This window comes from Tigriopus californicus, chromosome 4 (assembly GCF_007210705.1).
Source record: "Tigriopus californicus strain San Diego chromosome 4, Tcal_SD_v2.1, whole genome shotgun sequence".
Taxonomy (NCBI): domain Eukaryota; kingdom Metazoa; phylum Arthropoda; class Copepoda; order Harpacticoida; family Harpacticidae; genus Tigriopus; species Tigriopus californicus.
Window position 1 is genome coordinate 6,232,300 of NC_081443.1, and position 26,322 is coordinate 6,258,621.

The 26,322-nt window shown below is 42.6% G+C and overlaps 1 protein-coding gene across 3 annotated transcripts in view; it reads left to right on the forward strand.

Moving 5' to 3' along the window:
* Positions 1-14,173, forward strand: part of LOC131879430 (zinc finger protein 609-like) — a 32,228-nt gene extending 18,055 nt beyond the window's left edge. For all 3 annotated transcript variants that reach the window (XM_059225754.1, XM_059225756.1, XM_059225755.1), the window contains exons 3-6: positions 7,200-7,317; positions 7,600-7,693; positions 10,328-13,233; positions 13,306-14,173. In XM_059225754.1, coding sequence (XP_059081737.1) covers positions 7,200-7,317; positions 7,600-7,693; positions 10,328-13,233; positions 13,306-13,355 — 3,168 coding nt within the window. In that variant the 3' untranslated portion in view covers positions 13,356-14,173. The remainder of the gene's footprint in view (positions 1-7,199; positions 7,318-7,599; positions 7,694-10,327; positions 13,234-13,305) is intronic.
* Positions 14,174-26,322: the final 12,149 nt, after the last annotated feature.

Sequence of the window (26,322 nt, forward strand, 5' to 3'; positions counted from 1 at the left end):
GACGGGCAGACTGTCTGACAGGCGGGAAGTGTGTGAAGCCGATTTCGAAATGTCCTGGAAAGAAGAAGTTCTTCTTCCCTCGTCCACAAAGGTTGGGCAGTGCGAGAAGGAGCTCCTCTTTTGCTCGAAAGAAAGAACGAACGGAACGTGATGACGTCGCCCTCCTCGACTTTGTCGTCGTCCTCTTTGGCCTCGTCGTCGTCGTCGTCATCGTCGTCATCGTCGAGGGGTTCGAAGTAATGTAAAAGAATACTGATAGAACTTGGGCACGAACGCGTACCGCCGAACATGAGAGGGGAAATTGAATAGCTTAGCTGTCATCAAAGGGAAAGAAAACTCGAAGCAAAGTGACAAAGCCAGGGCCACTGTACAACCCAATGTTCTAATAATGTGCTCTTGCCACGGCCAATTCCCTTTGAAAACAAGCTAATCTGTCCAAAAGTTTTTCGCCTTTATTTCCCCAGCTTCTTGCGGTTCCCCTCCCTTCCCTTCAGTACTTTTTCTCCCACTCTTTCCGCTTACTGTTTTTCTTTAGTACCCAAAGTGAGTTAATGTGGTTCACCTCCTCATCAGCCTCGAGGATTTAATTGCTTTTTGCAAGATATCCATCTAAAAACTGCGAAGAAGTGCCGGGAGCAGATTTGCGGCAAATCTAAAAAAGCTCTAGTCTGTGATGTTGTATAGATTGAATGGCTTGGAACCACGGACGTTTAGGAGCTCTTTTGATGCCTTGGCAGTTGTTGAATAATAACAATTATGTACTCTAGATCAGTTTAACAGCTTCTACGTAGAGTAACCCTGCTTCATATCTCCACACATGTACTGAACTTTGTACGAATGCTAGTCCTCTATACCACTGGTGTGAAAACCAAGCAAGCTTCCAAGGTAACACGCGATCTTTATCCATTTTCTTTCCGTTGTTGGTGCTCGCTTCGAGTTCTTCTTCACCCTCGTCATAATTCGAAACTCATGCAATCATGAATAATTAAACACAACACTGTCATTTTCTCTGACTAAGTGGCGCCCACGAAGAGTGGGGCAAAAAGCAGAACGTTAGAATGGCAAGAGTTTTATTATGTCCTTATCTTACTTGGCTGGCTACTTCGAAACTATCTGCTTTGAACTAACAGCCTCTCCATCGATCCCCCGCTTTCGCTTTCGTGTTCTAAAAATGGTCAATTGATCAAAGGCCAAACGACATCCGAAGGATAAGAAATGTGCCTCTTTTTTGAGGGGGGGGGGATAGTTTGTACTGAAGCCTGTGGAAACAGATTTGGTTGATAGTGAATGAAGGCAGCCGTTCACGAGGAAAAAGACACAAAGTCGAGCGTCAAGCTGGTGAAATTGAATTTAATATTTGATTAGACTTCAAGCCTGATTGACGGGATAAGTTGGAGTTGGTTGGTTGTTGCGGTAGTGTGGCGGGTTTTGTTACTCTTTGCAAGTTCCATCTGTCATCAAGTTGCAGAAGCAAGTGGTTAACTTGTTTGGAATAGGAACAGAAAGTTTCGGCAACCAAATTGTAGGCATTGCATCCTACCGTGTCATCCATCTTTGTTTAAACCGAAAGATGAGCATTCATTCGTTAGTGGAGCAAGTATTGTGTCCTCTCCGGGAGCTACATTTAACCCCCGATCTCAAAGGTGGTACATTATCAGGCTTAATATGCCTACCTACTACTATATGAACCCTGAGGAACGTCTTTCGTGGTTGACGTGAGGGTATCTTAGTTAAGAGGGGAGACATGAGTGGGTGTACTCTTGTCGGTTACTCAGTGCACATACTGTACATAGAACCAACAAACTGTCAAGGGCTGTAAGGTAACCATGTTCCTCGCTTACGCACACAAAGTCTTCTTCCAGTCACCCTTTACACGACGTATAGCATGGTATGGCCTTTGTTGCTGAATAGGAGCGAACTTTTTGGAAGTTGTATATTGGCAGCTAAATTACGGCCCTTTGCTTATTGCGGCAAGTCCAGGCCAAGCGTCACAAGAACCACCGAGAGAAAGAGAGAACAGAGAGAGGAGTCTTTTACCACTCTGAATGCGTGTATGAGTGCGTGCGTGCCTGCCTCTGCATGTATGACTGTGTGTGAGTGCGTTTTTTTCTGAGCACTGTAGCATGGGTTTTCCTCACTTATTCTTCGACTACTTTGTAAGTTGCCATCGACTCGTCGCTTTGTGGAATTGCTCTGTGCTCGTTCGGTGGAAAGAGGGGCGAATAAAAGAGGGAAGGAAGAAAGAATGACGTCGAGCTAGCGAGAAGTTGGATGGCCGTTCCAAATTCATTGGACGTTCACGACTTTTTCCAGCTCCAGCCACTTCCATATACGTCGTATATTCGTGACAGGCCTATTGATAGGTAACGAAGAGGCGGTTTGATTAGTGAATGGCAAACTCAAAAGGTCCTTCTTCCATGCCTCTTGGAAAAGAGGCCCAACACAAATTGGTATATTCGTGTATAATGGTATGATTGACTACGGTACCACGGAAATGACCTTTATGTCTCGCTAACGCGGTCTCTCGTTGACTACCATACCCGTGGGGGATAATGACCGATCTCTTTTTTTCTGGCTTTGTGGCCTTTCTCGCTTGTGTCTGTTGTTAGATCAGGCTGCATTGGGAGATAGAATGCTCAAGTATGTGAGTTTATGTGGTGAAGTAGATCAGTAAAAGTTGATGTTTGGGCTCGTTAAATGCTGCAGCCACAGTCTCAAGCGTTAGAATGTTATTATCCGCAACTCTTAAACCTGCAAATCTGTTTTTAACGACCCTGTCGGCTTAGCTGTTTTCAAATTTAAGAAGATTAGTGTTAATCTTCATGTTGTTTTTGTGTCTAGTGAGTTGCTTAACAACCCTGGTCGAATGTTATAGATGGATGGATCTCACCTCAGGTTTTCTTTTCATATCAATAGAGAGCTCGTAAATCAAAACAAGATCTCATTGTCTAACTTGTGTGTTGGCTTGTCGGAACATTCAAACTCGTAAAAATCCAATCGAGTGCAATTGTCAGTCTGTTTGGAATGCCATCATCCATTCCTCTCAATTTCGCAAGTTTGTCCTTTTTTCCATGGATCCTTGAGTTCCCTGTGCGAGCAAAGTGGTTCAACCATAATGGAAATAAAAGTATCCAACTGAGACCAAATCACGTTGTACATGTGCATGGTTCTCAGTCTTGCATTGGTCTCATGTTGTTGTTGTTGTTGTTGGTGTAGTAGTACTTGTAGTAGCAGTGGGTCGAACTAGTCTAGTAGTAGTAGATGTATTCCATGATGATGGTGATGGCCATGGCGTTGTCGAGATCTTCGTGGGTTGGTTGGTTGGCTGGTTGGTTGGTTAGCTGGTTGGTTTGTTCATTCCTTGTGTGGCTCGAGTTGGATTCTCTTTTTTCGCTTCTTCCCTCTCTTTCTGCTTCTCCTCTTTCGCTCTCGCTCTCGTTCTCTTCTCGATTGTGATTGTCGAGATCGATTTTATCGATTTTTGTCGTACGCCAAGCCTGGGCTGGCTGTCTAGCTGGCTTCCGATGTGTTTTTTTTCCCTGCTTGAGATCATGTCGGATGGCGGCTTTGAGCTCATTCATCTTCTTCCTGGCTCAAACCCAACAGAGCTCAATGATTAGGATGAGTTCAAAACTAATAGAGAGTCATCTTAATTGAATATGGGGTCATAAAATTACACCACGACCCAGAGGGGTGCAATTTAACACTCGGCTGCTCGATGACGGAGAAAATCTGGAATTGGCTCCAGTGGTTGAGTTGGGAGCAAAAGTCGATAAAGTTTGAATGAAAGAAAGACTGATGGAAAGATGGGAGGAAAGATGCTGCACCACGAGCCACCGATCAAATGTTTAATATTCAGGAATTCCATCTTCAAAGGAATGAAGACAAGATATTGGCTTCCCGCCTGCCTGGTTCTGGTTCCGGTGAAACAGCAGCAAGGAGTAGTAATGCGAAAAAAGAACTCCACGGATGCCACAATCTTTGATGTGAAAACTCCCAAAGAAATGTTAATTGGATTGTCATTTTCGTTTCTGTCTCCCCCACTGTCATTTTTAGAATTCTTCTCTCTCTTGCTGCTTCTCTTCTTTTTTCTCCCCTTCGTCTTTTCGAGGAATTCAAAGAAAACTTTGCTAATACGCAGACGAGATGAAAATTCATCACCTTTTTCCGAGACCGATTTGCTATTCGCCTGCCGAGGTTAAAGGCCTTCCTTCGCTCGCGAATTGGATTTAATTGGTCCGTGTTGATGACCTAGTCCATGAAAGAAACGAGCTGTCGCTTATCAGCGTTGAACAACATCACGCAAGATAAAATCAGGTAATAGAAGTGCATTCATTGCCTCGAATTGCCTTGAAGTGATGCCTTTGTGTGCGGGTGGTTGTTGGCACAAGTGGTCGTACTAGCACTTAAGTAATCTCTTGCGACACATCAAGATGGAACCATGAGCTGTCCCCGACCGTGATCCTCATTTATCCCCTGACAAAACGCTATCATTTCGATTTTGTATCCTTTCTTCAAGGGCGGGGGGGGGGCAAAATAGATCCAGAAGGTTTCAGCTTCTCTCGCGGATGCTGCACTTCTCTTCAGACACTCGAGAGGAAAAAAGAAGAAGCTCTGGATATTCTCGAGGGAAAAAGTTTTACTGCCCAAGCAACGCGTCTTCTCATTTCGATAGAACTCGGTCTCATTTTCCCCTTTTTTTTCCTCGGGTTCCTTCGCCGTTGCATTTACAGTGTAGGTACGTGTATTCTGTACTGTCTACTGTATAGTCGTTCGTCCACTCTGCTACGTACTTTGTGTATGGCTTACGAACAAAAGGGAGGCCAAGTTCTCCACATCCTCCTCCTCCTCCTCCTCCTCTTCCTTCTCGTCGTCCTCTTCCTTCCCCTTCGTATTCCACTCGGTGTTTCAGCTTGACAAATAGGTGGAGAATAGGGAAGGAGGCTAACCAAGTGGAGTCTTTGGAACCAAAAAATGGAACACATTTAGAATATTGGCACAACATGATGCTCATTTTCTAGCACCACCTCGTCTTTCTTCTCTTCCGTCAACACCGCGTCCATTTTGAGCGCGGGTTTGGTAAATGGTTGTTGTCAGTTTTTGTTTGCCACAAGTGTTTAAGTTGATTGATGTCATCATACTAGCTAGCTAGCTAGCATATTGAAAAAACCCATCCCAACCACACGTCCTCGCTCATTTTGCTTTAAAATAGAGTGCTTTGGAGCCCCATCCATGAGTGACCGTGTGCAAAAGTGGCCTACCCGCATGTGTACGTACACTACTACGTACTGCATGTAGAGATTCGGGGAAGAAAACGATTTGGTGTAATTTTTCATCGCCCTCTTCTCTCTCTTTTCACCCAAAACATGTTGCATGCTCGAATGATCTCGCTGAATCGCAGTTTTGAAACCTTAATCTTGGTAATGAACTCGAGGCACGCCAGGAGCAGGCCACTCACTTGAGAAAGATTAAGTTTTTAGCTCAGATTGATCAGGCCTCTGCCCCACTTGAACTGGAACATCATGATCATCTCTTGAACGAGCTGGATGTTGCATCAATAAAGGTCAAGAAAATGATGAAAGACTTTCTTGGGCGAGCTCGATAGGAGAGTTTTTGTTCCGTTTCTTTCCCAGTCTTTGTTCTCCCACATCAAGTTGAAGGGAGATATATTGGGACATAGCCACTGGATACGTTCGAAGGAATGGCCGAGCGAACGAACGGACAGAGACGAGCACACCAAGGCTTCCTTGTCCTGAGGACGAATGTTAAGGAAACGACAGAATCGCCCACCCACCCCACACAAACACTCACACACACACGCACACATACACACACACACACGCATCCTATCCATACAGAATACCGTTGTTCCCGCACCTCTGCCATTGAGGGATATAGAAAGAGAAGGAAAGAGAAGCGGAGAAGATATGTGAAGGGATCACTGCGTGAAAACCCCTCTGCCTTGCAATGCTTGATCAGCAGTTTTGTCGTCCCAAAGAGGGTATCACAAGAAACGAGCACCATAAACCATTTTTGAGGTCTTGGCCTGTCATTTGCCCCCTACCATATCTCACAGCCATCAGACAGGGTCCTCCAAACAGGACGAATGGAATGAAGCCATTTTTGGCAGTGCTAGAAGGGATCATGATGTGTCTTTTTCAGGCTACGTTTTTTGGGTTCAAAAAGTCTGCTCTTCAGCCGTTTTTCATCCAACCCACCAGCCACCCTTGAGCCACTAAACCATCGCTGGTGCAATTGAGAAGTAGCCTCGATGTTTTTCCTCAAGACCTAACTAGACACGCTTTTGAAGAAAAGAGTCAAATTTAGGATATTAAGTACCAGACTTCGTCTCTCTGGAATGGAGGGATGCGGTTTTCGACATCATATTGCATTTGTACGTACTTGGACGTTGGAGGGGAGCTTAGGGAAGTTTCTCCTCTCCTTCTTTGGGTGCTCTCAAATGCACCAGTAATAGGCATTGAAGAAAGCTACTAAAGAAGTTCCTCTACCGTTCTTCAGTTTCTTTGGGGCTGTGCTTAGCCTAAGGCTTAAGAGCAAAAAGCAGTTCAAACACACACTGCCCCAAAAGAGATTCTTTCCTTCAGGGATCCGAGCGTGTCCATCCATGTCTCATAGTTTCTTTCTGACTTTTTTCATTCACTGCTCGCTCTGCTTCCAAGCCTCCCATTCTCGACCAATTTTGGCTCTGAATCCTTCGTTCACAAGCACCCTACCATCCCAATTGCCAAAGCTTGTGGGCAATAACTGCATTCTGCGTCAACTTGACTCTTGTCACATAAAAAGATCAGGAGTGCAAATCTTGGGGTGAATTGTATGTCTCCTTGAGACCTTGAAGCCATTCCTCGTTTAGAACACCGTAGAAATCAGCTCAGGTATTTAGGTGATCACAATTGAAAGCGAGGTACAAAATTTCAATAGATAGATCACGCAAGTGATTGATGATGCCATAGGCACGCATATGCATGCATTACTCAAAAAATTTAGGTCTTTTGAATTCGTCATTGATTCCTCATCGTTATTTATGAAGCAGGACCAAGAAGTGCTACTACTGGATGAAACTCGGCATTGTTTCATGACAAACCCTTCTTTGTGTAGCGTTTACCTAAATGAGTGGCGCGTGTTTGATCCACCCTTCTCTTCAATCTTTACAATTATTATGTTCTCTTTTTCATTTGCAGGTTGACGCGAGTGTGAGCACGGATACGGGTACAATTACCGAGCCAGAGTGTTTAGGTCCTATGGATCCTGGTTCTTCGGTCACTCTCGAGGGGATCGTTTGGCATGAGACTGAAAACGGTAAGTGGATTAGAGACAATTCCCTTGTTTGACACTGGGACCTCGTGACAATCAAATTAAGACCCCTTGGGTCGATTCAAGGCCCAGTACTTTGATGGATACCGTGGGGATTTGGACCGACTTCTTTGTCCAAGGTCTCATTGGTTTGAAGCAAGAAACAAGTGCGCTCTTGGCTTTTTGTTGATTGGCTGCAAATGCAACCCCTCGACCTCAAGTGTTCCTTCCACTTTTCAATGACATTGACATCAGCATGTGTCAATCTCTCCATGTGTTCATTTTTAGGTGTTCTTGTTATCAACGTGACATGGCGAGGGAAGACGTATGTGGGAACCCTACTCGATTCTACCCAACATGTGCACCATTGGGCGCCTCCAAGGTAAGTTCGTTTTGCCTTCTTGACTTTAACCCTCGGTTTAAACTGCATCTGATTTGATGCTGCCAAAGGTCCTTATAAGTGTCATCAGCAGACCATTCGCGCACTGTCGTCAGGATGAGCATTTCCTAACTCCATGGGGACCAAAGCGTGGCTAAAACTTTAAGAGTGGCGTTTTCCCACCCGATAGATGCAATCTTGAGGAAAATTGGCCCATTCCTGTAGGGAAATTAAACCGTGCTTGAATGGGCAGTTATTTTTTCTCATGTTTGCAAGTCCTTCCTGAACATCCTAGGTATGGATCCTTTCTATCCTTGTCACACTTGCCTCCAATCCCATCACTTTGCCCTTCGACCTTTGGAGTATGGCCTTAAGCTCGTCAGAAAAGGCTGTTTCCTCGCCCTATCACCCAAGTAAACCCATAAAATCTGTCTTCCTTCCCATATACTAGTATTAGAGCCGTTCTTTCGCTTCTTGGGACTATGTTCCACACTTGGTGTGTTCGGCACATGCACCACCACTGATGCTACATCGACCCCAGAGTACTAGAACAGGAGGAGGAGAAGACATGATTCCCTCTTCCCTTCTCAAAAAGGCTCGAAGCAAGGAATGAGCCTTAGTAGGACAGTAGAACTGAACAGAGAGTTTTCCCCCTTCTTCTCTATCGGTCTCTCTCATCCTTCTAGAGTACTACGGTCTTCTTTCGTCTTTGATGGCTTTACAGTAGTTTTTGGGGGTGGTCGACAATGCAGATCTTCTTCGCTCTTTCTCTTTCTCAATGTTTGCCACTGATGCTCGTCGACCTTCTCCTTGGCTGGCTTGCACATGATCCTGGTGAAGAAAAAGAGCCTGGGTTTCTGGGAAGAAGTCCCACTTTTAGAAAACGCGATTACTTTGACTGGTTTGGGCTGTTCCAAGTTGGTGGCCTCGGAAGGGCCTCTTGTTCGGTACTACTACTTTTGTCTGGCGACGAGAGAAAAGAACGTTTCGCACTTTTCTTACTTAACTTGTTCTCGGGATGGAGAGACGATGGTTCAGAAGTTATCACCCATGGCTCACGGCCCTCGGAGGAGAGTGAGAAAGATCCTTTGTTCAGTTAAGGAATCTCACTCGTTCATTGGAGGATGTCTTGGTAGTTTTTGTCCCCAAGTTGGTCTCGGGCTTGGCTCAAAACAAGGACTTCTACTCTGTTAGCAGGAACCGTGGGTCTATGTTCTTCCTCCTCAAGGGCCTCTTTGCGTGACAAAAGTCGCTCATTTTTCATCCACCTCTTTTGTGCCGTCGTCTCTGGTGGGCACAAGCCACTCTTCCCTCAGCTCGCCAGTCGACTAACCAACCAACCAACCAACCACTATGCCAACCATCCAACCAAATAACCAAAAAGAGGGGGCTATGAAAGGAGGTAAATGGGACACCTAACCAAAACGGCATTATCAAATGGATGAGGAATAACTGCCATCCCTGAAATTGGGTCTGGTGGAAAATATGCTGTCAATATTCAAAAGTGGATGATGGGTGATGATGGGCCTTTTGTCAACAATCACGTTCCATTTTGGAATTCGAACATCACTCGTTTCTTTTTTTGTGAATGCTTTCCCGATTGCTTGGTTTTGAACGGTTAGATTGTTGCGGTTGGTAATAAGTTTGCTTCCTTGCGGTTCGGAAGACAAGACCTATTCGGTTGATGGTCTCATGTTCATGCTTTTTTCCTCTCATTCTCTCTCAACTCCATCTTCACTGGCACTTCTGCTCCCGTACCTCAGTGACTGACGTTCATTCTTTGCTAAGCGACATTTGTCGACTACTAATGAGGGACTTCCAAGCCAAGCTGTCGTACCGCAAACTCAACCCAAGCGATCTAGTAGCTAGTGTGCTCATTTTTTCATGTGATTCTTTGGACACATTTGTAACTTTGTCGGCGCTCGATCCGCCTTCAATATAAAAGGAAAGGAAAGCAAGCAAATGCCAATGACAAAGTACTGACTCCACCGTAGATAAGAAAATGAACTAAAAGTAGGGGGGGGGGCCTGCTCCAAGTTTGATCAAATGACCACAATGGTCAAATGAGTGTGAAGAGGTTATGTTCGTGTTGATTTGAGACTTGGCCTGCGAGAGATTTTCTGGCGAGGTCTTTCGAGAAATTATTGTCTTTGTTCTCGCTTTCTTTGACTCCCAATTGGAGCCAACTATTCTTGATTGAAAAAGAAGGTTCATTTCAAGGTTGTCTGATCTGATCGTTGAAATAAAATCCTAATGCGAAACCTAAAGAAATAGTGTTTCTTAATTAGTGTGCAATATTTTACCAGGCCCACACATTTGTGTCTGAAAGTTAGGAGAACCTCCAGATGAAGAAGTCGTACAAAGAAGAAAGAAAACTTTTGAGACTACCCCCAACTCGTTTGAAACTATTGGATTTTCTTACTCTCTGCTTCTCGCCTTTTATTCCTTTATTCACTCTTCCTCCACTTCCACTGTCCGCAAATGGGAAGCTAATTCAGAAGGAATGGAGATAGATATTGGGTACAAAGTGATGGAAAATCCAATATGTCAACGATCATACAAGGAACTTCTTGCCTGCCCGCACGAATTGGGCTCTTTTGAATTCGGTCTCAATCTGACGTTCTTGTTTCTTTCCAGCTCTCGATACACGGACTCGCCAACCTCCGAAATCGAAAATCGGACACCAAAAGGGCGTGGTAAACGAGGACGCGGAGGTCATTCTGAGCTCGAAGTGCGCAAGAATCTTCGGAGCAGCAAAGGCAAAGGCCGGAGTGGAATCACATTCCCACCCGCGAGTCCAGCCAAAGAGAAGCGAAAAGGTTCCAGCAAAAGTGATAGTGACGACAAAAATGGAAGCGGGAGTGGATCCGAAGACGGGAGTAGCAGTAAAAAGCGGTCGAGGACCTCTTCGCAGAATTCCCCCGAAGATGACGGTGACGACTCGGAGAAAGAGGAAAAGACTACCAAAGATGGGGAGAAGGAGACCAAGTTGAAGGAAGAGAAAGAAGATGACTCGATGACGCCTAAAGATCCTGAAGAGGAGAAATATGTCCCTCCTCCACCTCTCCCATATGTACTGATCTGTCCCAAAGAGGGCTGCAACAAAAAATATCGCCAGCATAGTGGCTTAAAGTTCCACGTGTCCTTTGCCCATAAAGAGTTGCTGAATGCCCAAGGTGAAATCAAAGACACCTCCGAAATTGAACGGATGGAGCAAGAAGCCAAAGAACGACTCCGAAAAAAGGAAGAGGCTGTCAACGGTGGAAAGACCAACGATGTCGATAATGCCACTGAAGCAGACAAGAGTGATGAGAGGGAATCTAATCAAGCCAATGATCCCGAGGATGTTAAGCCTAACATTACGACGAATAATGATGCGAAACCATCTGACGACGCTCTCTCCACTAAGCTGACTACAGCCACAACTGCCACAACAGTCACAACGTCTACAACGGCCACAACATCGCCTCTGGGAGGTCATGTCACTCTGCCCCCTCTAAGTGCGTCGTCTTTGGGTATGCCTCCGTTGTCTCAAATCAAGCCCAATTTCACAAACTTGCCAGGGCCACCAGCGGATGCCAAACCAATCCCAGTGTCAGCAATCGAGGGTGTGATGACCAGTCGACCTCCTCCGCCTCTACTCAACGGGCCTCCGCCAGTGGTACCTGGGGCTGTGACCAGTGGCGGGCCAGCCATTACCACGCCTGTTTCTCTCATGGGTGGGATTCCTATTTCATCTCCCCTGGCTCGGGCTACGGATCTGAATGCTCGTAATCCATTGCTGCCCAAGTCTGTAATACGGCCACCCAGCAACGCTCGTCCAATTGTTCCCGCCACTGCTCCACAGCTGCTTCCCTCAGGTCCCCTTGGTCCCTCGGCCATCAATTTGAAGCCCATCCAACCTCGACCCACCATCATGCCAGAACCTACTCCCAATCTGGCATTAGATGAGCTTCGTAAGAAGAAAGAGCCTAAAAAGAAGAAGGAGAACTCCCCTGGGACGTCGCCTCCCCGCAGTGGATCTCAAAATGGCTCATCTCCTAAATCTGGTCATGGCCACGGTGGTCAGACACCAGAAAAGTCAGACAATCAACAGCCCCCTGTCAAAAGCCCCGCTTATTCGGACATATCTGATGATGGCGAGGAGACAGACAAAAAGAAGACTGCCAATATCCCCAACCCACCAGACAACAAACCTTCGTTTGCTGCGCCTTTCGCTCTCTCGCAATACGCCATGCCCCCCTCAGCCAGAGCGGCATTATCCCCTCAGTTACCAACAGTACCTGTGTCCTCAGCTGCACCGTCTTTAATTAGGCCTTTGTCCCGTGGATCTCCTAGCTCCATGTCCAAAGACCGAGAGAAACAGCAACAACAACATCAGCAGCAGCAGCAACAACAACAACAACAACAACAACAACTTCATCATCAACAACAACAACAACAACAACAACAACAGCCTCGCGGACAGCTTGGGCCTGCCGACTATCAAAAGTTGATGCAAGCCTATGGACTTGGGCATTTTCATCCCGGTATGGATCCAAACCTCCATATGCCTCTGATGAACATGGATCCCAATTATAAGGCTAAAGTGGAGAGGGAACTAGCTGAGAAAGAAAAGGCTCTCAAAGATCAGATCGATCGTGAAAATCGAGAACGGAGTCGTAAAGCCAGTGGTGGGATCAAGGAAGAGCACGGACACCGATCAATGAATATGGGAGGTCATTCCATGGGTGGAGGAGCGCCGGAAGATTTGAGGAAACGTGAGAACACAGGGTCACCTGGTGGATCATTAAGTGTCAAGTCGGAATTCAGAGAGGCCAAGTCAGAGCCGGGAAAGAACGATCAAAAACCTCCAAGTGTTCATGACGAAGGCGCCAAACCCACTATGGAAACCCGAGGACCTCCGCCAGGCACTCAAGCTTATGGGTACATGCAAGCTCAAATGTTAAGACAAGGATTTCCTGGCATTCCTTTCGAGCACTTACTGGCCAGTGGGGTTGTGAATCCGTTAATGTTAGGTGCTGCCGGAGCTGCCTATGGAGCCAATCCATACATGCCGCCTCATATGCGACCTCCTTTTGGGCCTGCTAGTCCCTCTGATCTTTTGAGGCCACCCATGTTCCCACCCGTCTCATCGACGGGCTCAGCCGAAGATCTCAGGAGTTCGAACACCAAAGCCTTGGAGTTGCTTCAACAACACGCCAGTCAATACTACGGGAGCCACAAGATTCACGAGCTGCAAGAACGGGCGCGAAAATCTCCAAATCCTGACAAATTCAGCCACAAGGCACGGGAAAACTTGGCCTCGGCCTCTCCAACTTTGAACCGAAAGAATCCGAGCACCCCCACGCCGCCTCCAGCCGGTGCCTCATCAGCCAACCCCAGTATGGATCGATCGCGATCTCCTCCTCCCTTGAGACATGTTCATACTCACACGCACACCCACTTTGGCTTAGGTTACCCGCTACTACCTCCTTCGTCGGTGTCGTTGGCAGGCGTCACGCCTCCAGCTGCACACACAGCTTTCTCCACGGCTGGCTTTAGTAAGTACACAGCTCTAACAATCGGCTTAGTCTCATTATGAAGGTATTTATTGTTATCTATTTCCCTTGCAGATCCTCTGATGCCACCCAAGCCAAATTTGTCCGGATTTCCGCCCAAGTGAACTAACTCGCTTCATTGCAAAGAAATCAAGATGACCCGCACCTCTTTATGTCCACGCTACGGCTGATGCTCAGGACGTCCGCAGCGAGCGATAAAACGTGTCTTTCATTATTGGGAGCTTCGTCTCTTTCCCATCCACACACACACCCACTCACACACACACTCGTGCACTCACTCCCTCAATCACGCATTCAATCCCCGTCTCGACGGATTAGGACTACGTCTCCAAAGCCGTGCAAATTCGCAAGCTCCATGATTGTGCAGTGTCAAGTGTATCAAGGAGAGGCCAGTGTGGTCTCATTTTTCGAAATCGAGCGTCTCTTTCACTTCAAATACTTTTGGTGTACTTAGTACGCACCTCTTTGTACCTATTTTTGCTCGCATGCCTTGCTTTAAAAAGTCCTCTCTTACTCTAAAAAATGCCCTGAAATCACCGTTTTGCACATGGCGATCGATCGATCCCATGAGCCATGTCCTCTTTCAAGTGTTTCGGTGTTTTTAATATTCATTCTGAACTACATACCATCATAATTTAAATCTAGAAAGTTGATCGAATTATTTTGATGATATGGGTCATACCTGTACTAATTACCCAAATCAATTTGATCCCCCCTGAAGTCAACTATCAAAACAAATGATCTTGTCCGAAGAAATATGCATTAACTATTTTGATTGATCGACAATGATTAAGTTGCAATCAGCAATCCAAATCAATTCCAATCCTTCCCAAACGTTGTCATAGCCCTTCAACTTCAATTGGTTTATGTCATGTCTGGTCCTATCCATACCATTTCGAGACTAATAAAGTTTGAAAATCGATACGTCTTACCATTTTCTCGACTCGTGAGAAGGTTTTGTTATCGTAGTAGTAGTGTCTCTTATGTTTGACAGGCAAAGTTGAAGCCCTACATTTTTGTGGGTATAATGTTGTTGGAGGTCAAGTATTTAGAAAGTGAATCTCTGGATAAGAGTAGAGAGTTATACTTCAAGAGAACCATCCTGTTGAACTCAAGCAAGATCGGCAACGTGTAGTCGATATTCTTTTACTTTGACATGGAACCCGATTCCAAAACGTGATAAATAAGATTGGCTCAAAACGGCCCATCTTTCTGGCTGGCAATTGCATCTTGAAACATTTCTTCTCGATCAGCGCGAACAAGTGTAAATGCCTGGCTTAGTGACAGACCGGCCAACATGTTATCAAGTGGAACGCTTATTTAGCTCACTTCTTCGTAGTCTCTGGAGACCCATATAGCGTGCGTAGTAGTCAGTAGTTACTAGTCACTATCCTGTCAGTATCATCCTCGTTTTTCTTGGCGAGCAACTCAATGATCCAACAAAGACAGGACGGGACAAATGGCGTTTCTCATCTGTTTTTTTTTGTGTGAACTGGGCTGAAGTGCTGAAGTCTCGACAGTTCTTAATCGTGAAATTTATTCATAAATACAAAATTCAGTCAGTTGAAGTAAAATAGTTTTGGGCGGTTTTCGTCTTGGATGAAGTGAAATTCCGATGCTCAGCCAGTCATTAAAAACCTATAAACGGACAAAAGGAAACCGCGTTACTGTACAAAGCCTTCACTAGAGGGCGCATTTATCCAAGAGAGAGAGGGTAAAATATATCGCAACACGCCCTCTATCGAAAGGTACCTAATACAAAAATCTTTCCACAGAGCATTTTTCCAATTGATCGGTGCTAATGCTTCGTTTGGTTGAATATGTTTTTAATTGTCGCAATCAATCAAGTTCTTCGTGAAAAACTTGTTCTCAAATTAGGGGTTTTTCATCGGAAGTGCAATTTATCTCGACTTCAATGAGATCATCGAGGAGTGAAAAAGTACCGTCAGGAGCCCGTATAACTCTTTTGTGAGAAAAACCACTAATGACAGGAATAAAAAGAACAAATGAAAAGATTGACACGATAGGTACATAGATATTGTTATTCAATCGACCTTCGAGCAGGGAAGGTATAAACCTTGGTGCAGATTACCAGAGTTCTTTGGATAATGGTTGTTTTTGATCCAATTTCCAAGGCACAGATCGATACATTAGTAGGCTTGTGTCTTGCTTCGATCGTATGGCTGAGGCCGATGATTGAAAAAGATCTTGAGGCGGCAAAAATGTTCACTGATCTCCTAGAGGTCGGCTCGAAAATGCTCAACGATTCCGAGTCCGAGGACGATACGAAGTCAAGTTGAGTGGCCTAGAAGAGGATGAAGAGGAGGAAAAGGTGAGGCCAATCGAGAGGCGGAGGCCCAAAAGTTTGTTGAAAAGGTCTGGAAGACTCGCAGTGGAGATAATAAGAACAAATCGAAGAAACAGGATTGTTTGGAGAGAAAAAGCCTTGATGTAGATAACGGTCATGGCGATTCTTCTCCCAAGAAACCGTTGGCATGCTTCCTGTGTCAAAGAATGGGTCAGGTGTGGTACGCGTACATGTGTCCCAAGAGCGTTGTAACCCATGAATTTGTGATGAGTCTGTGCCTAGAGGTTCAAATGAACAACGGATGTGATCTCTGACTGGTTGATCCTGGATCTTGTATGTACTTCAGTACTACTGGAGCGATAGGCGTATGAAAATGTGGAGCAACATAACGTCTACCAAATCAAGGATTCCTGTAACAGGAGGATTGGCCATGGCAATTGGCGAAGCTAGGTCACTTTGTGTTAACAATATTTGAGCTCCCCTAAAGTTACAAGGGATGCTACCATACTGTGTGGAAAATGAAAAATAGATGAAAATATCGAAAGTGTCTGGTTTATGTAATGAAAAGTCCGGAGTTTTTAAAATAGGAAATTATGAATATAAAAAAAGGGTACGCAGTTTGGCCTCAAATGGCTAGACATTCGTGCCTGTTTCTATTTAATCATCCGTCAAAGAGCTTTGGACAATGAAAAGTAAAACTGGCCTCGCTCCGCTGATGTTCACTCGTCTAGTTTAAGGTCTCTCTAGCCAAATCAACCTAAAAAGGAGGAATAACAAAGGCAGCCTCGTAAATCAACCTTTTCATCGGCGGTCTTTTCATTTTTTCCTCAGCTTTTCATTTAAAGCCGCCAAATCAAATTCATGATTGTTTTTCTAAACATTGATTTCTTTTTTGGTTTGGTTTTTTACGGGCTTATCTAAACGCTGCGGGGAATGTAATCCCCAGTACTATTCAAATGAAAGCTTATAATTCGTCCATTTATTACCTTTCAATTTTTACATGATATTTGGTCTACCAACGAGTTCGAGTTGGCAGACCGAGCTATTCCTTGAATGTAGGGTTGATTTGTACAACTTAACAATGCTGAAATTTCTCATAATAGTTCATTCAGACCCTAAAAATGCAATACAGTGCACATTTTGGAAATTAACACCAATAGTGTAGTGATTAATTAACTTTTCAGAATGGCTTTTTGCAATTTACTGTTTGCATGTGTTAATGGAGTTTATATTTTATCATCTTATTTATTAATGCAATGGCTAGCGAAAGGCATTACATGATTAAAGGTTAAAATTCTTTACCTTTCTGACCCTTGTGCTCATTTTAGTTCACTTTTGTCCACTTTTGAACGCTTTTGAACACTTTTGGACACCAAGCCTATTCCCGAAATTGCTCACCTTGCCTGCTTGAGCTACTTAATTGGATAAAGAGCTCAAAATAAAAGAAAGATGGCGAATTCAGGATTGAGACAAGCCAAATGTTTTATTAATACTTTTAATTGAATGGAGGAGAAAATTCCGAACAATTATGACATGTAAATCATGATTTCACAGGAGGTTGTTTACTGTGTGATTAATAACGCACCAGCACTTTGGCAACCATCATTTCACACAAAATAGTACCACGGAAAAGCACAGCTTCACAATGTTTTGGTGATCAATCGAGTCAGACCAAAAATGTCGTTACATAAAAAAATATTTTTCACATATTTTGGGATTTTGGAGCCAATGATGATACGTAACAAAGAGAAAGATGACTTCTGAGAACAAGGACTTTATTCAGTAGTGAATCAAATGGGACACAAATCTAATCATTAAGTGAGCAAAAATGCCCCAAGCAATGGCACTAGACGGTCGAAAGGAATCGATTGCAAACTGTACCATAACATCGGAAAATCTTAAAAAGTGTCTTAATGTCAAGCATTGCACTAAAGAAGATTTAATTTCTTGTTAATAGAATAAAGAAGCTCAATAGATCATCCAGTAGATGCAATTGTTTTCCTAGAATTCGGCACTGGAAAAAGGCAATAAACAGGACTGACCATGACCTTTTGGCCATAACAGCAACGTTTTGCCTTTTTTGTGTTCATTCCCAACCGTTTTTTTTTCTCGACTTTTTCGCATTTGCTTTTTTTTTTTTTCTTTTTCTCATTTTTTCCAACTTTTTCTCATTTTTTCCCAACTAACAAAAGAGTTTGGCTAAAACGGCAACTGGTTTCTTTTTCAAGGTCTACTAATCAGGAGCCAGTATGATCATGGCAAGAATCTGCTTCTTAGGGATGACAGGCTCAATTACCAGTGATTGAAGATATTGTAATGTAATATTCCTTTTCATCTATGTGTTGCTTGATATGGAAGGCCAAAATAGCCCTCCTTCTCTAACGTTTGTTGCCTATGTTTTGGAAAGTTTATTTTCAAATTCCTGTCTATATTTGTTTGATTTTTTATGCAAATCTGCTGTCAATAACAACCATATTTATCTGCAAGTTTTGGCCGGCCCTAGTTTTTATGCTAGGAAAAGTAAAAGGGACAGAAACAACAAACCGAAACGTTGTTGGTTAACATAAAATCAACTTATTTGGGTGGTTTTAAGCAACATAAAAATGACATATTTGGGCCAAAAATCCAACATATTTTGTCGGAGCGTAATCATGACTAAACAAATTTAGTGTCAAGCAAGTTAAGTCTACATATATTGCTACAAATGTTTTTTTTTTGCGAAGTCAAAACACGAAGTTCATAAATTTATGGCAATATTTAGTTCCCCTGAGTGCGCATGATATTGTAACACCCTGAAGCTTAAGCAATGTCATTTTTGATTGCAGTGTCTACAGGGTCTTCCACAAATTTTGGAGCAAGATCCGGGAAGTGTGCTATGATAACATTGCTTCTTTACTGAAAGTGCGTACATTTATTGCCCTTTTGGGTTTTGAACTTTGTTCATGCATTAAGAAACAGTCGTGCAAGCATGCACATTGGTTCTTTCAACTTGAAATGACATTCCAATTTTTGTATCAAGAATGAAGTCTCTTGTTCTGGATTGCATGGCCACCTTTCAATTCAAATATGATTCCTCTTTCCTCTCTACTTTGTATCATTCGGAAGAAAGGAATGCGAGATTTCAAATCCGACTTATCTAGCCTTTTGCACGACATTTAAGACCACATAGTTTCACATAAACAGATACAACAATTCAGTGTCTTGGGCAAGAAGATGCTCAAGGCTGTTCTTTGGGAGGAAGGTAAACGTGGAAAAGTGGAAAAAGCTTTATATACCTAAAACAAATATGAAACGAACGCAATACGATGTTGATAAGGTTCTATTTTTGCCCGTATTTCACTTTCATTGCCTGTCGCCTTTTACCCCAACATATCCTGACAACCCTGTATTATATGTCTTGTTTCGCTCAACAAGATCAGAAGGGAAAAAAATGTTCAAGTATTAGTTTAACACACAGCATTTAATGTTAAGAATTGAAGGGTTAAAGAATTAAGGTACATAGAAAAATAAATCTAATTAGTAGTGGCAGGAACTTAAGAACTGACTCAAGCAATTAACACAATGATGTGCTTATCACACAGGTAATTATCATTTATACTTTGCTTTTTAATGTCAGCGTCATAAATCCCTATTGCCAAAATAACAATCAATTCATGAATCATGTATAATGGATTTGATCGTGGTTCTATTGAATATTCGTCTTCTTTCGTCAGGGGGGGGGGCAATTTTTGTCTCTTCGCCAAATTTAGGACATCAATGAAGGATTAGAATATGGAGAGGTATCAAATACTCAAAGTTGTATGGATGTTGCCGCACTCCTCTATAATGGCCATAATGCAACAAAAAAAAAAACTAAGTAAGAAGGAAAGCTTTGAACAAAACAGGATTTTTTTATCTCCTGAACAAATCACTTTAGTCAAAATTGTCACTTGAAATGATAAATGAGCTGGGCCACATTTTGACACTGTTGGACTTTAGGAACTCAAGAGGGGTGGTCAATGTCATGTTTTAATGACTTTTGACTTTGCAAAATGTAAAAAAGGTCAACTAAGCCTTAGTGGTCATTTGTACAATTTACCTTTATTTGAACTTTTTTCCCTATACTTCGCTCCTAAGGTCAAAAAAAAAATCCATGAAAACTGGCATACTTTTCACTCAGAGTTTTCAGAGTTGATCAAAGATTTTGAAGTAAAAGATTCCTCCAAAATAAATGGGGAAAAGTTGTATAATGAATGGATTAATGACGACAATTCATGAATTCCTTCTGCCCCTCAACGTGGCTTATCCCATCTTCCTCCGGAAGCGTTTAATGGGAAAGACATCTGAATGGACGACCCTGCCGTCAAACTGCTTTTTGCTCCGCAGGAGCCAGGTTAGAAGTTCCGAAACAAAATGTTACACAACAAATATTCCGAACGAAAACAAAGGGCAAAATCATGATGATTCGAAATTGAAGGCAGTTTACCATCACTCCTTCATTGTGGGAGTGACAGCCATTTTTTTTTGATCTAATAAAGCGTTATCATATGATATGTGCGGTGAGTACATCTTTGTAATTTTCGTACGCTATATTCAGCAATGTGCAGTCTATATTCATGTAAGATTTTGAGCACTACTGCCCATTCAGCTTGGATTGACGAATCAATTGTTAAGTTGAATGTTTTTTCTATCTAGGTAAATGCATACGTATTCTTCAGACAATTTGTAATAAGTACTTTCGGCTTCGGGACAATGAAAAATTACAAGTTGGTTGTCGATTTGAGTCAAGATGGAACGAAAAGCGGAAAAAAACTTGAACAAATAAATTTTGAATTTGCAGCCTTCTCTTGGCCATCTACAGAAGCTACAAAACTTGGAAACAAGCTGCTTTTGGTGAGGCCAGTTTGAAAATGACTTGCAGTTTTGCATATGTTATGTCATTACTCTTGCTCTCTCTTAACCACCACTCATACTCGCAATAATTCATTCAGTTCTATTTAAACCTCTTCTTTCCCGTACAATAAATCAGTCAACTATTCACCATCTTCATGACTTGACAACATAGACTTATTTTCTACTTCACTTGTTATATTTTGTAGAGAGACGTATAGTTGTGTTGATAAAAATATGTTGCCGGGAAAGTTTGCAATTCACACAGGTCCATATCTATAGAAGTCCTTGGCAAATCCAACCATAACCATTCATTAAGACCTGGATACTTCTTGCTTCGGTTTGATTTTGATTTACATTTACTCTCGCCAGATTTGAAGATACTAGAACTAGCTACATAGGTATAACACATTACCTTATGTCTGTAAAACGACTAAAAACTTTGGTCTAATGCTGTCTCATCATATCCTCAGCTTGAATTCTCCCATCAGACTATTCGTTTCATATTGAAGTATTGCATAACGTAAATAAAAGATTTTGCTCGTCGTCAGGTTCAAATGCAAGACATTAAACGAAGGCAGATAAAGAGGTAGGGCTCTGCGTGGACAAATGGACGTACAAAGGGTAGTATTCCTATATGGGCCTGCAATCTAAAACACTTGAGCCTTAGGCCAACAAATTAATTGCCAATCACGTTTGCAATCACACAAAGAATGAATGCATCCCAAAGCGGTGCATTCATTTGTGAAGTGCCAGCTTATATTTATTTCTCTCAGAGCATTGAGCATAACAATGGCAGCGTTAGGTGTTCATCAAGGATTGTTGGGATCGTAATCAGCGTCGCCATACACGTTAAACGTGTCATCATTGCCAGAAGAGGTGCTGGAGGTAGAAGATGAGCCCCCTGAGTTGGCCAATTCGGGGCCGCAGTTCCGGTTCCGACAATTCCGCCGTTCAAACTCGGTCTCTCTAAACGGACAGACTAAGGCACAAGTTCCAGCCCTGAACAGGGTGGGGAACAAGTCACCAGCAGAACGGAAAAGGGCTTGAGCGGTGTCAATTAGCTCGGGGCCTTTTTCAATGGCCTTCTTAGCTAGAGCCTGTTTGGTTTGGATCACTTGCTTCACGACAGGACTATCGATAATTCCTTTGGTGGTTCGAATCCCATTTTGAAGGGCAGGGAGGATCGTGTCCTTTTTTACAGCTATAATGGTGTCGAGAGTGTCGGTGGCACCAGACAAAGCCTTGGAGATATCGGACAACAAATCTCCGCCACTTTGAGCAAAATCCCCGAATCCCGATGAACTAGACGACGATGAGCCGGACGATGACGACGACGAGGTGCTCAATTGCCTGGAGCTTCTGGACGAATCAGGGAAGGGTTTATAATAGACCTTTCCTGACGGTACCGATGAAGATCTGGTAAATGTGGTGGAACTGGATGGAAACGATGATGAACGAGTAAATGTGGTGGAACCGGAGCTGAATCTCCGCACCACGTTGGCCTCTGACCAAGCTAAGAGCACACACAAAATGATCAAACTCTTGGCCATTGTTGCTCTTTAACGTACAATTTGAGCAAATGTGTTTGGTTCAATCTTCACTCTACGAGGACAATGAACAAACTGAACACCATTGCGTTATCCCTCCGCTTGAACGACAAAGCAGAGACTGCGACACTTCGAATTTGTCGACCAAATTCAGGATCGCCGTACCTTCGTACAGGAGATTCGTGACGCCGGCAGCAATTCGAAGTAGAGGCATTTGGTTGCATTACCGTACGTGTTAAGTCCAAGACAATACTGCAAGCAAGAGGAATAGGCCATGAGTTTGGTTTTGAAGCCTCTTTCAATACTTGGGACGGATTAGCCAGAGATGATAGCTCCTGGATATGCTCGGGTGGATAGAGATATGGTCTGTCAAGCTCTAGAACCGAGAATCATCCTTGTCATTATTTGTAACTTTACGAAGATGTGTCTAATCTGTGATAATGATGGATGAGAAACTTGAGTTTCGCCTCATTGTGCATCGACAGTAGTATGACATGAATGGACAAGACTGTGTTCATCTATGCAAAGATACTAGGGTATTGCCGTGTTTCTTGGTCAGCCAATCAGTTGGCCCACTTAAAGATCATCATGAATCACCACTACAAGATCAAAGTACAGAAAGACACAGAAAGGTTCACGTTTAGTTCAAGATCGTCGAGGTTTTGCCCCGTGAAAAGAAGGCGGTCATCGCTTCTTATCATGCCTGGAATCCCCATCGCTATGAGGTAAAAGTGAACAATGACTTCGCTATGAAGCTCATCTGACATCCGAATCTTGTGCCAAAGTTGAACGAAAATAAGTCTAGGCCAACGTATAATGCCTTTTACACTACACTGTTATATATTCAATTCATTTTCACTAAGGATATCTTGGGCCAATATCTTATCGTGCGTTGTTCAGTATCTCTTTGGAAGTGAGTACTCCATTAAAATAGTTCAGGCTTTTCCAGAATGAAAGGTAATGGCTGGAAATCTTGTATTTTGATACAAAGATTCCAGATGTGGATGGGCATCCATTGGGGGACGTTTGAAAGGGTAATAATCTACCTTGTTTATGAGAATGATAAACCTAATGCACTTCATGATTTGATAGGGAAAAAGTTACTTATGTGCGTTTAGACCTAGTGATTCACGATTTGGCACATAGTCAAAATTGTAATATACATGGCATCAGTCATTCCTCAAAAAAAAAAGAATGGATTGCAGTTCTAGTTGCCTTGATCAAAATAAGTAAAGTCATTATCCGTCCATTCCTCGTCAAAAAATGAGATGGTGGTACTCGATGGAGTGTACTTTTTTTTAAATTTTAATGGCCAATGTTTCAAGACTTTTGCCTCATCTTGGACATAACTTTCAAATGAAATGAGCATCTTTGTCAATGTATGCCGAATGTAAATAACTGAAAAGCAAAGCAATAGGTTAAAAATTGCAAAAAGACAAAAATACTAGGTAACCAACAGGAGTTGTGGCTTCAAGTAGAATGCAACAAGACCCACTTAGCATGTCAATGAATGTTTCAATGACATGAGGAAAAATAACATGAAAGGTAATTAAACTTTAAAGATTTCCCCGCTAGTAACCTGTGGACACAGAAGTTATGGGCATTTGCAAAGATCAGAAATTAGGGGCAACACGCTTAAGCCAAAAGATAATATCCTGTCAAAAAAAGAACTGTTTCGACAATTGGCTATTTCTGGGAAAGCTTCAAATTTCGTTCCGTTGTTGAGAGAAAAAAAAGAATAAAAAGATGAAGGCCTTACTGAAGGTCTAAGAAAGGAACTATTCGTTCAAGTGGTTTTTTTGGATTCAAAATGTAATGAGATTACTCTCTTTTTTCGCAAAACGGAAAAAAATAATGTTATTTTGCTAATACTACGCTGCAAGAATACAAAGACGTAATGGACTGAACAGTCAGTCAGGATGTCAGAAAGCATCCTCGTGATTTTCAGTTTAAAAGAAAAAAATTCACGTTGGTACACTCATTAATAGCTCAATTTCATTCACTCATGGAGCTGAAGCCATTATGGGCTTCTGGTTGAGTATTTTTTTAATTTCAACCATATGCCCTGGAATGCAACAAAAGATCCAAGCCAGTTCAAATACTCTAAAACGTGGTTCTGACCAATGAGAACGTTGATCGCCAAACTGAGAGCACCATGGAAACTGGCATGATGCACTTAAAGTGAGTTTATGGTTCAAATTGCATTTGTGAATCGTCAAACCATAGAAAACCATAACTAGAATGCTTAAGCTCAACAGGAGCTGTACAGCATGAGCATGTTTTCAGGTCAGCTGGCGCTGGTGGAAAAAGGACACAGATATTTCGTGAAATCTCGCTTCAGGCAAGTTGAATTATCCTCATGAAACGTTTGTTATTCCTCTTTAATCTTAATTTCTTTTGAATCTTACAAATATACAGGTAGAAAGAGCGGTAGAATAATAAAAAAACATGCTTTTTGGGGCATAATACACGTAACATGTCAAAAAAGATTCGGACATTAGTAGAGTAAATCACGTACTCTATTGATTGCCCTGGTTTAGCACCGCATCTCGAAAATCTCGAAAGTGTAACAAAATGTATCCGAAATTGCAACAAATCGAAAAAGGCGGTCGACAATACTACTTCATAGATTGAACCCAGGATTTCGTTTTCTGTAAGAGAATAAGAAATCCAGAGAAAAAGTTCAACTAATATTAATGGTCTGTCAGATGAGTACGATTAACTGAACTCAGACTCACCCTGATTGCAAAATTCTATTTTTCCAAGGTTTTGCTGAACCTAGCTTGAAGTACCGGGTGGCCGCAAACTTGAGTCTGATTTTTCATTTTTCACCTGACAATAAATCTAAGACCATGTGACTATTTTTTAAGGTGCGTCTATTCCGATCATTCCGGCACCTCTTTTGCTAAGCGAATACAAAATATGATTTCTTTTGAGTATTAAAAGATTCTGAAAAAGGCCTGATTTACAAAACTACAAGTTAACCATCAGGTGCGCCGTATTATCATGAGCATATTAATTTAAATGGGCTTAATGAAGTAGAATTCATATATAATGAGTCAGACACCTTAATATATGGTATTAAAGTTTGAAAGCAAATATCATAGAATATCTCAAATACACATTGTCTATAGCGGCCTAGGCCTCACCAAATGACGTCTTCAAATTGCCCACATTGCTGTAGATGGTGGCACAGGCCTTGATCTCCTCATGCCCCCAGATCTTAAAATCTAGGGCATCAGGTTGGGGCTGTTTGGGGGCCAAACTAATTTTAAATGCAATCCTCTTGAGCCCAACCTTTGTTCAAGGTAGGCCTGGATGTGGAGAATACCCTGGTGGTGGCATGGGCCTTACTAATGTTGTAAACCAGAATGCAATGGATGCCAAAACCATTGGCAATTTTAATGGTGGTCTCACCTTTGTTAGGTTTAGCCAAACCATCTTTCGCAGCTCTTTCAATTTTTTTTGTATTTGGGTGCTAGGGTTGGAGGGATGAGCCTCGCCCGGCCAGCAAAGCCAGTCATCACATCGTCCTTATAATTTTTCCGATAGGCAGTGTCGTGTCCGTATCAGTTTGGTTCTCCGGGTGTGGGTATAGTCAGCGTCTAAAAGTTTCCTTGAAAAAGGTGAGGGAGGAGATTCAAACCCGGGACATCTCTCGTACAAGGAAACTGCGCTAACAACTACACTACATCTCCTCCCTTTAAGAGGTTGCTTTATCTATTTTCAAATTCAAACCCGTAATATGCTCGAAAATGGTTAGTAACATATTCCTGAATTAAATGAAAAAAATGGCCAGGCCTCTCATTGACACGGTTATCAATCCCATAAAAAAATGTAGACAATTATATAGTGCATCCGGTATAATTCATGGAAAGAGTTAAAAATATGGACTTCGTAACCTAAGGACGCACATAGAGTTCGATAGAAAAGTATATTCTGAGGGTTATTAGAGGTAAGACTTTGAAATCTGGCAATGAAAACAACAGAAAAAAAACCATACCTTAGGATTCCACTTTGAGCATATAGAACATATGATTGAGGAACTGGAGAGACATGAGTCAGTTTATGTTGTCTATCTTGATTTTGCCAATACCTTTCATAAAGCAGATCATGGCTTTTTGTTAAATAGGCTTCATTTGTTTAATTTGCAAATTGTTTAATTTGCTTCCCTCTAATATTCGTAGGGAATACGTAGGCCTTCTTGATCTTGTAATATCGTTCAAGTCAGACTTGGATCTATCTTTAATTAGCATTCCAGATCAACCCTAAATTCAAGGACTAGCTCGGTCTGCCAACTCAAATTCGTTGGTAGACCAAATATCATATAGGGATTAAAAGGTA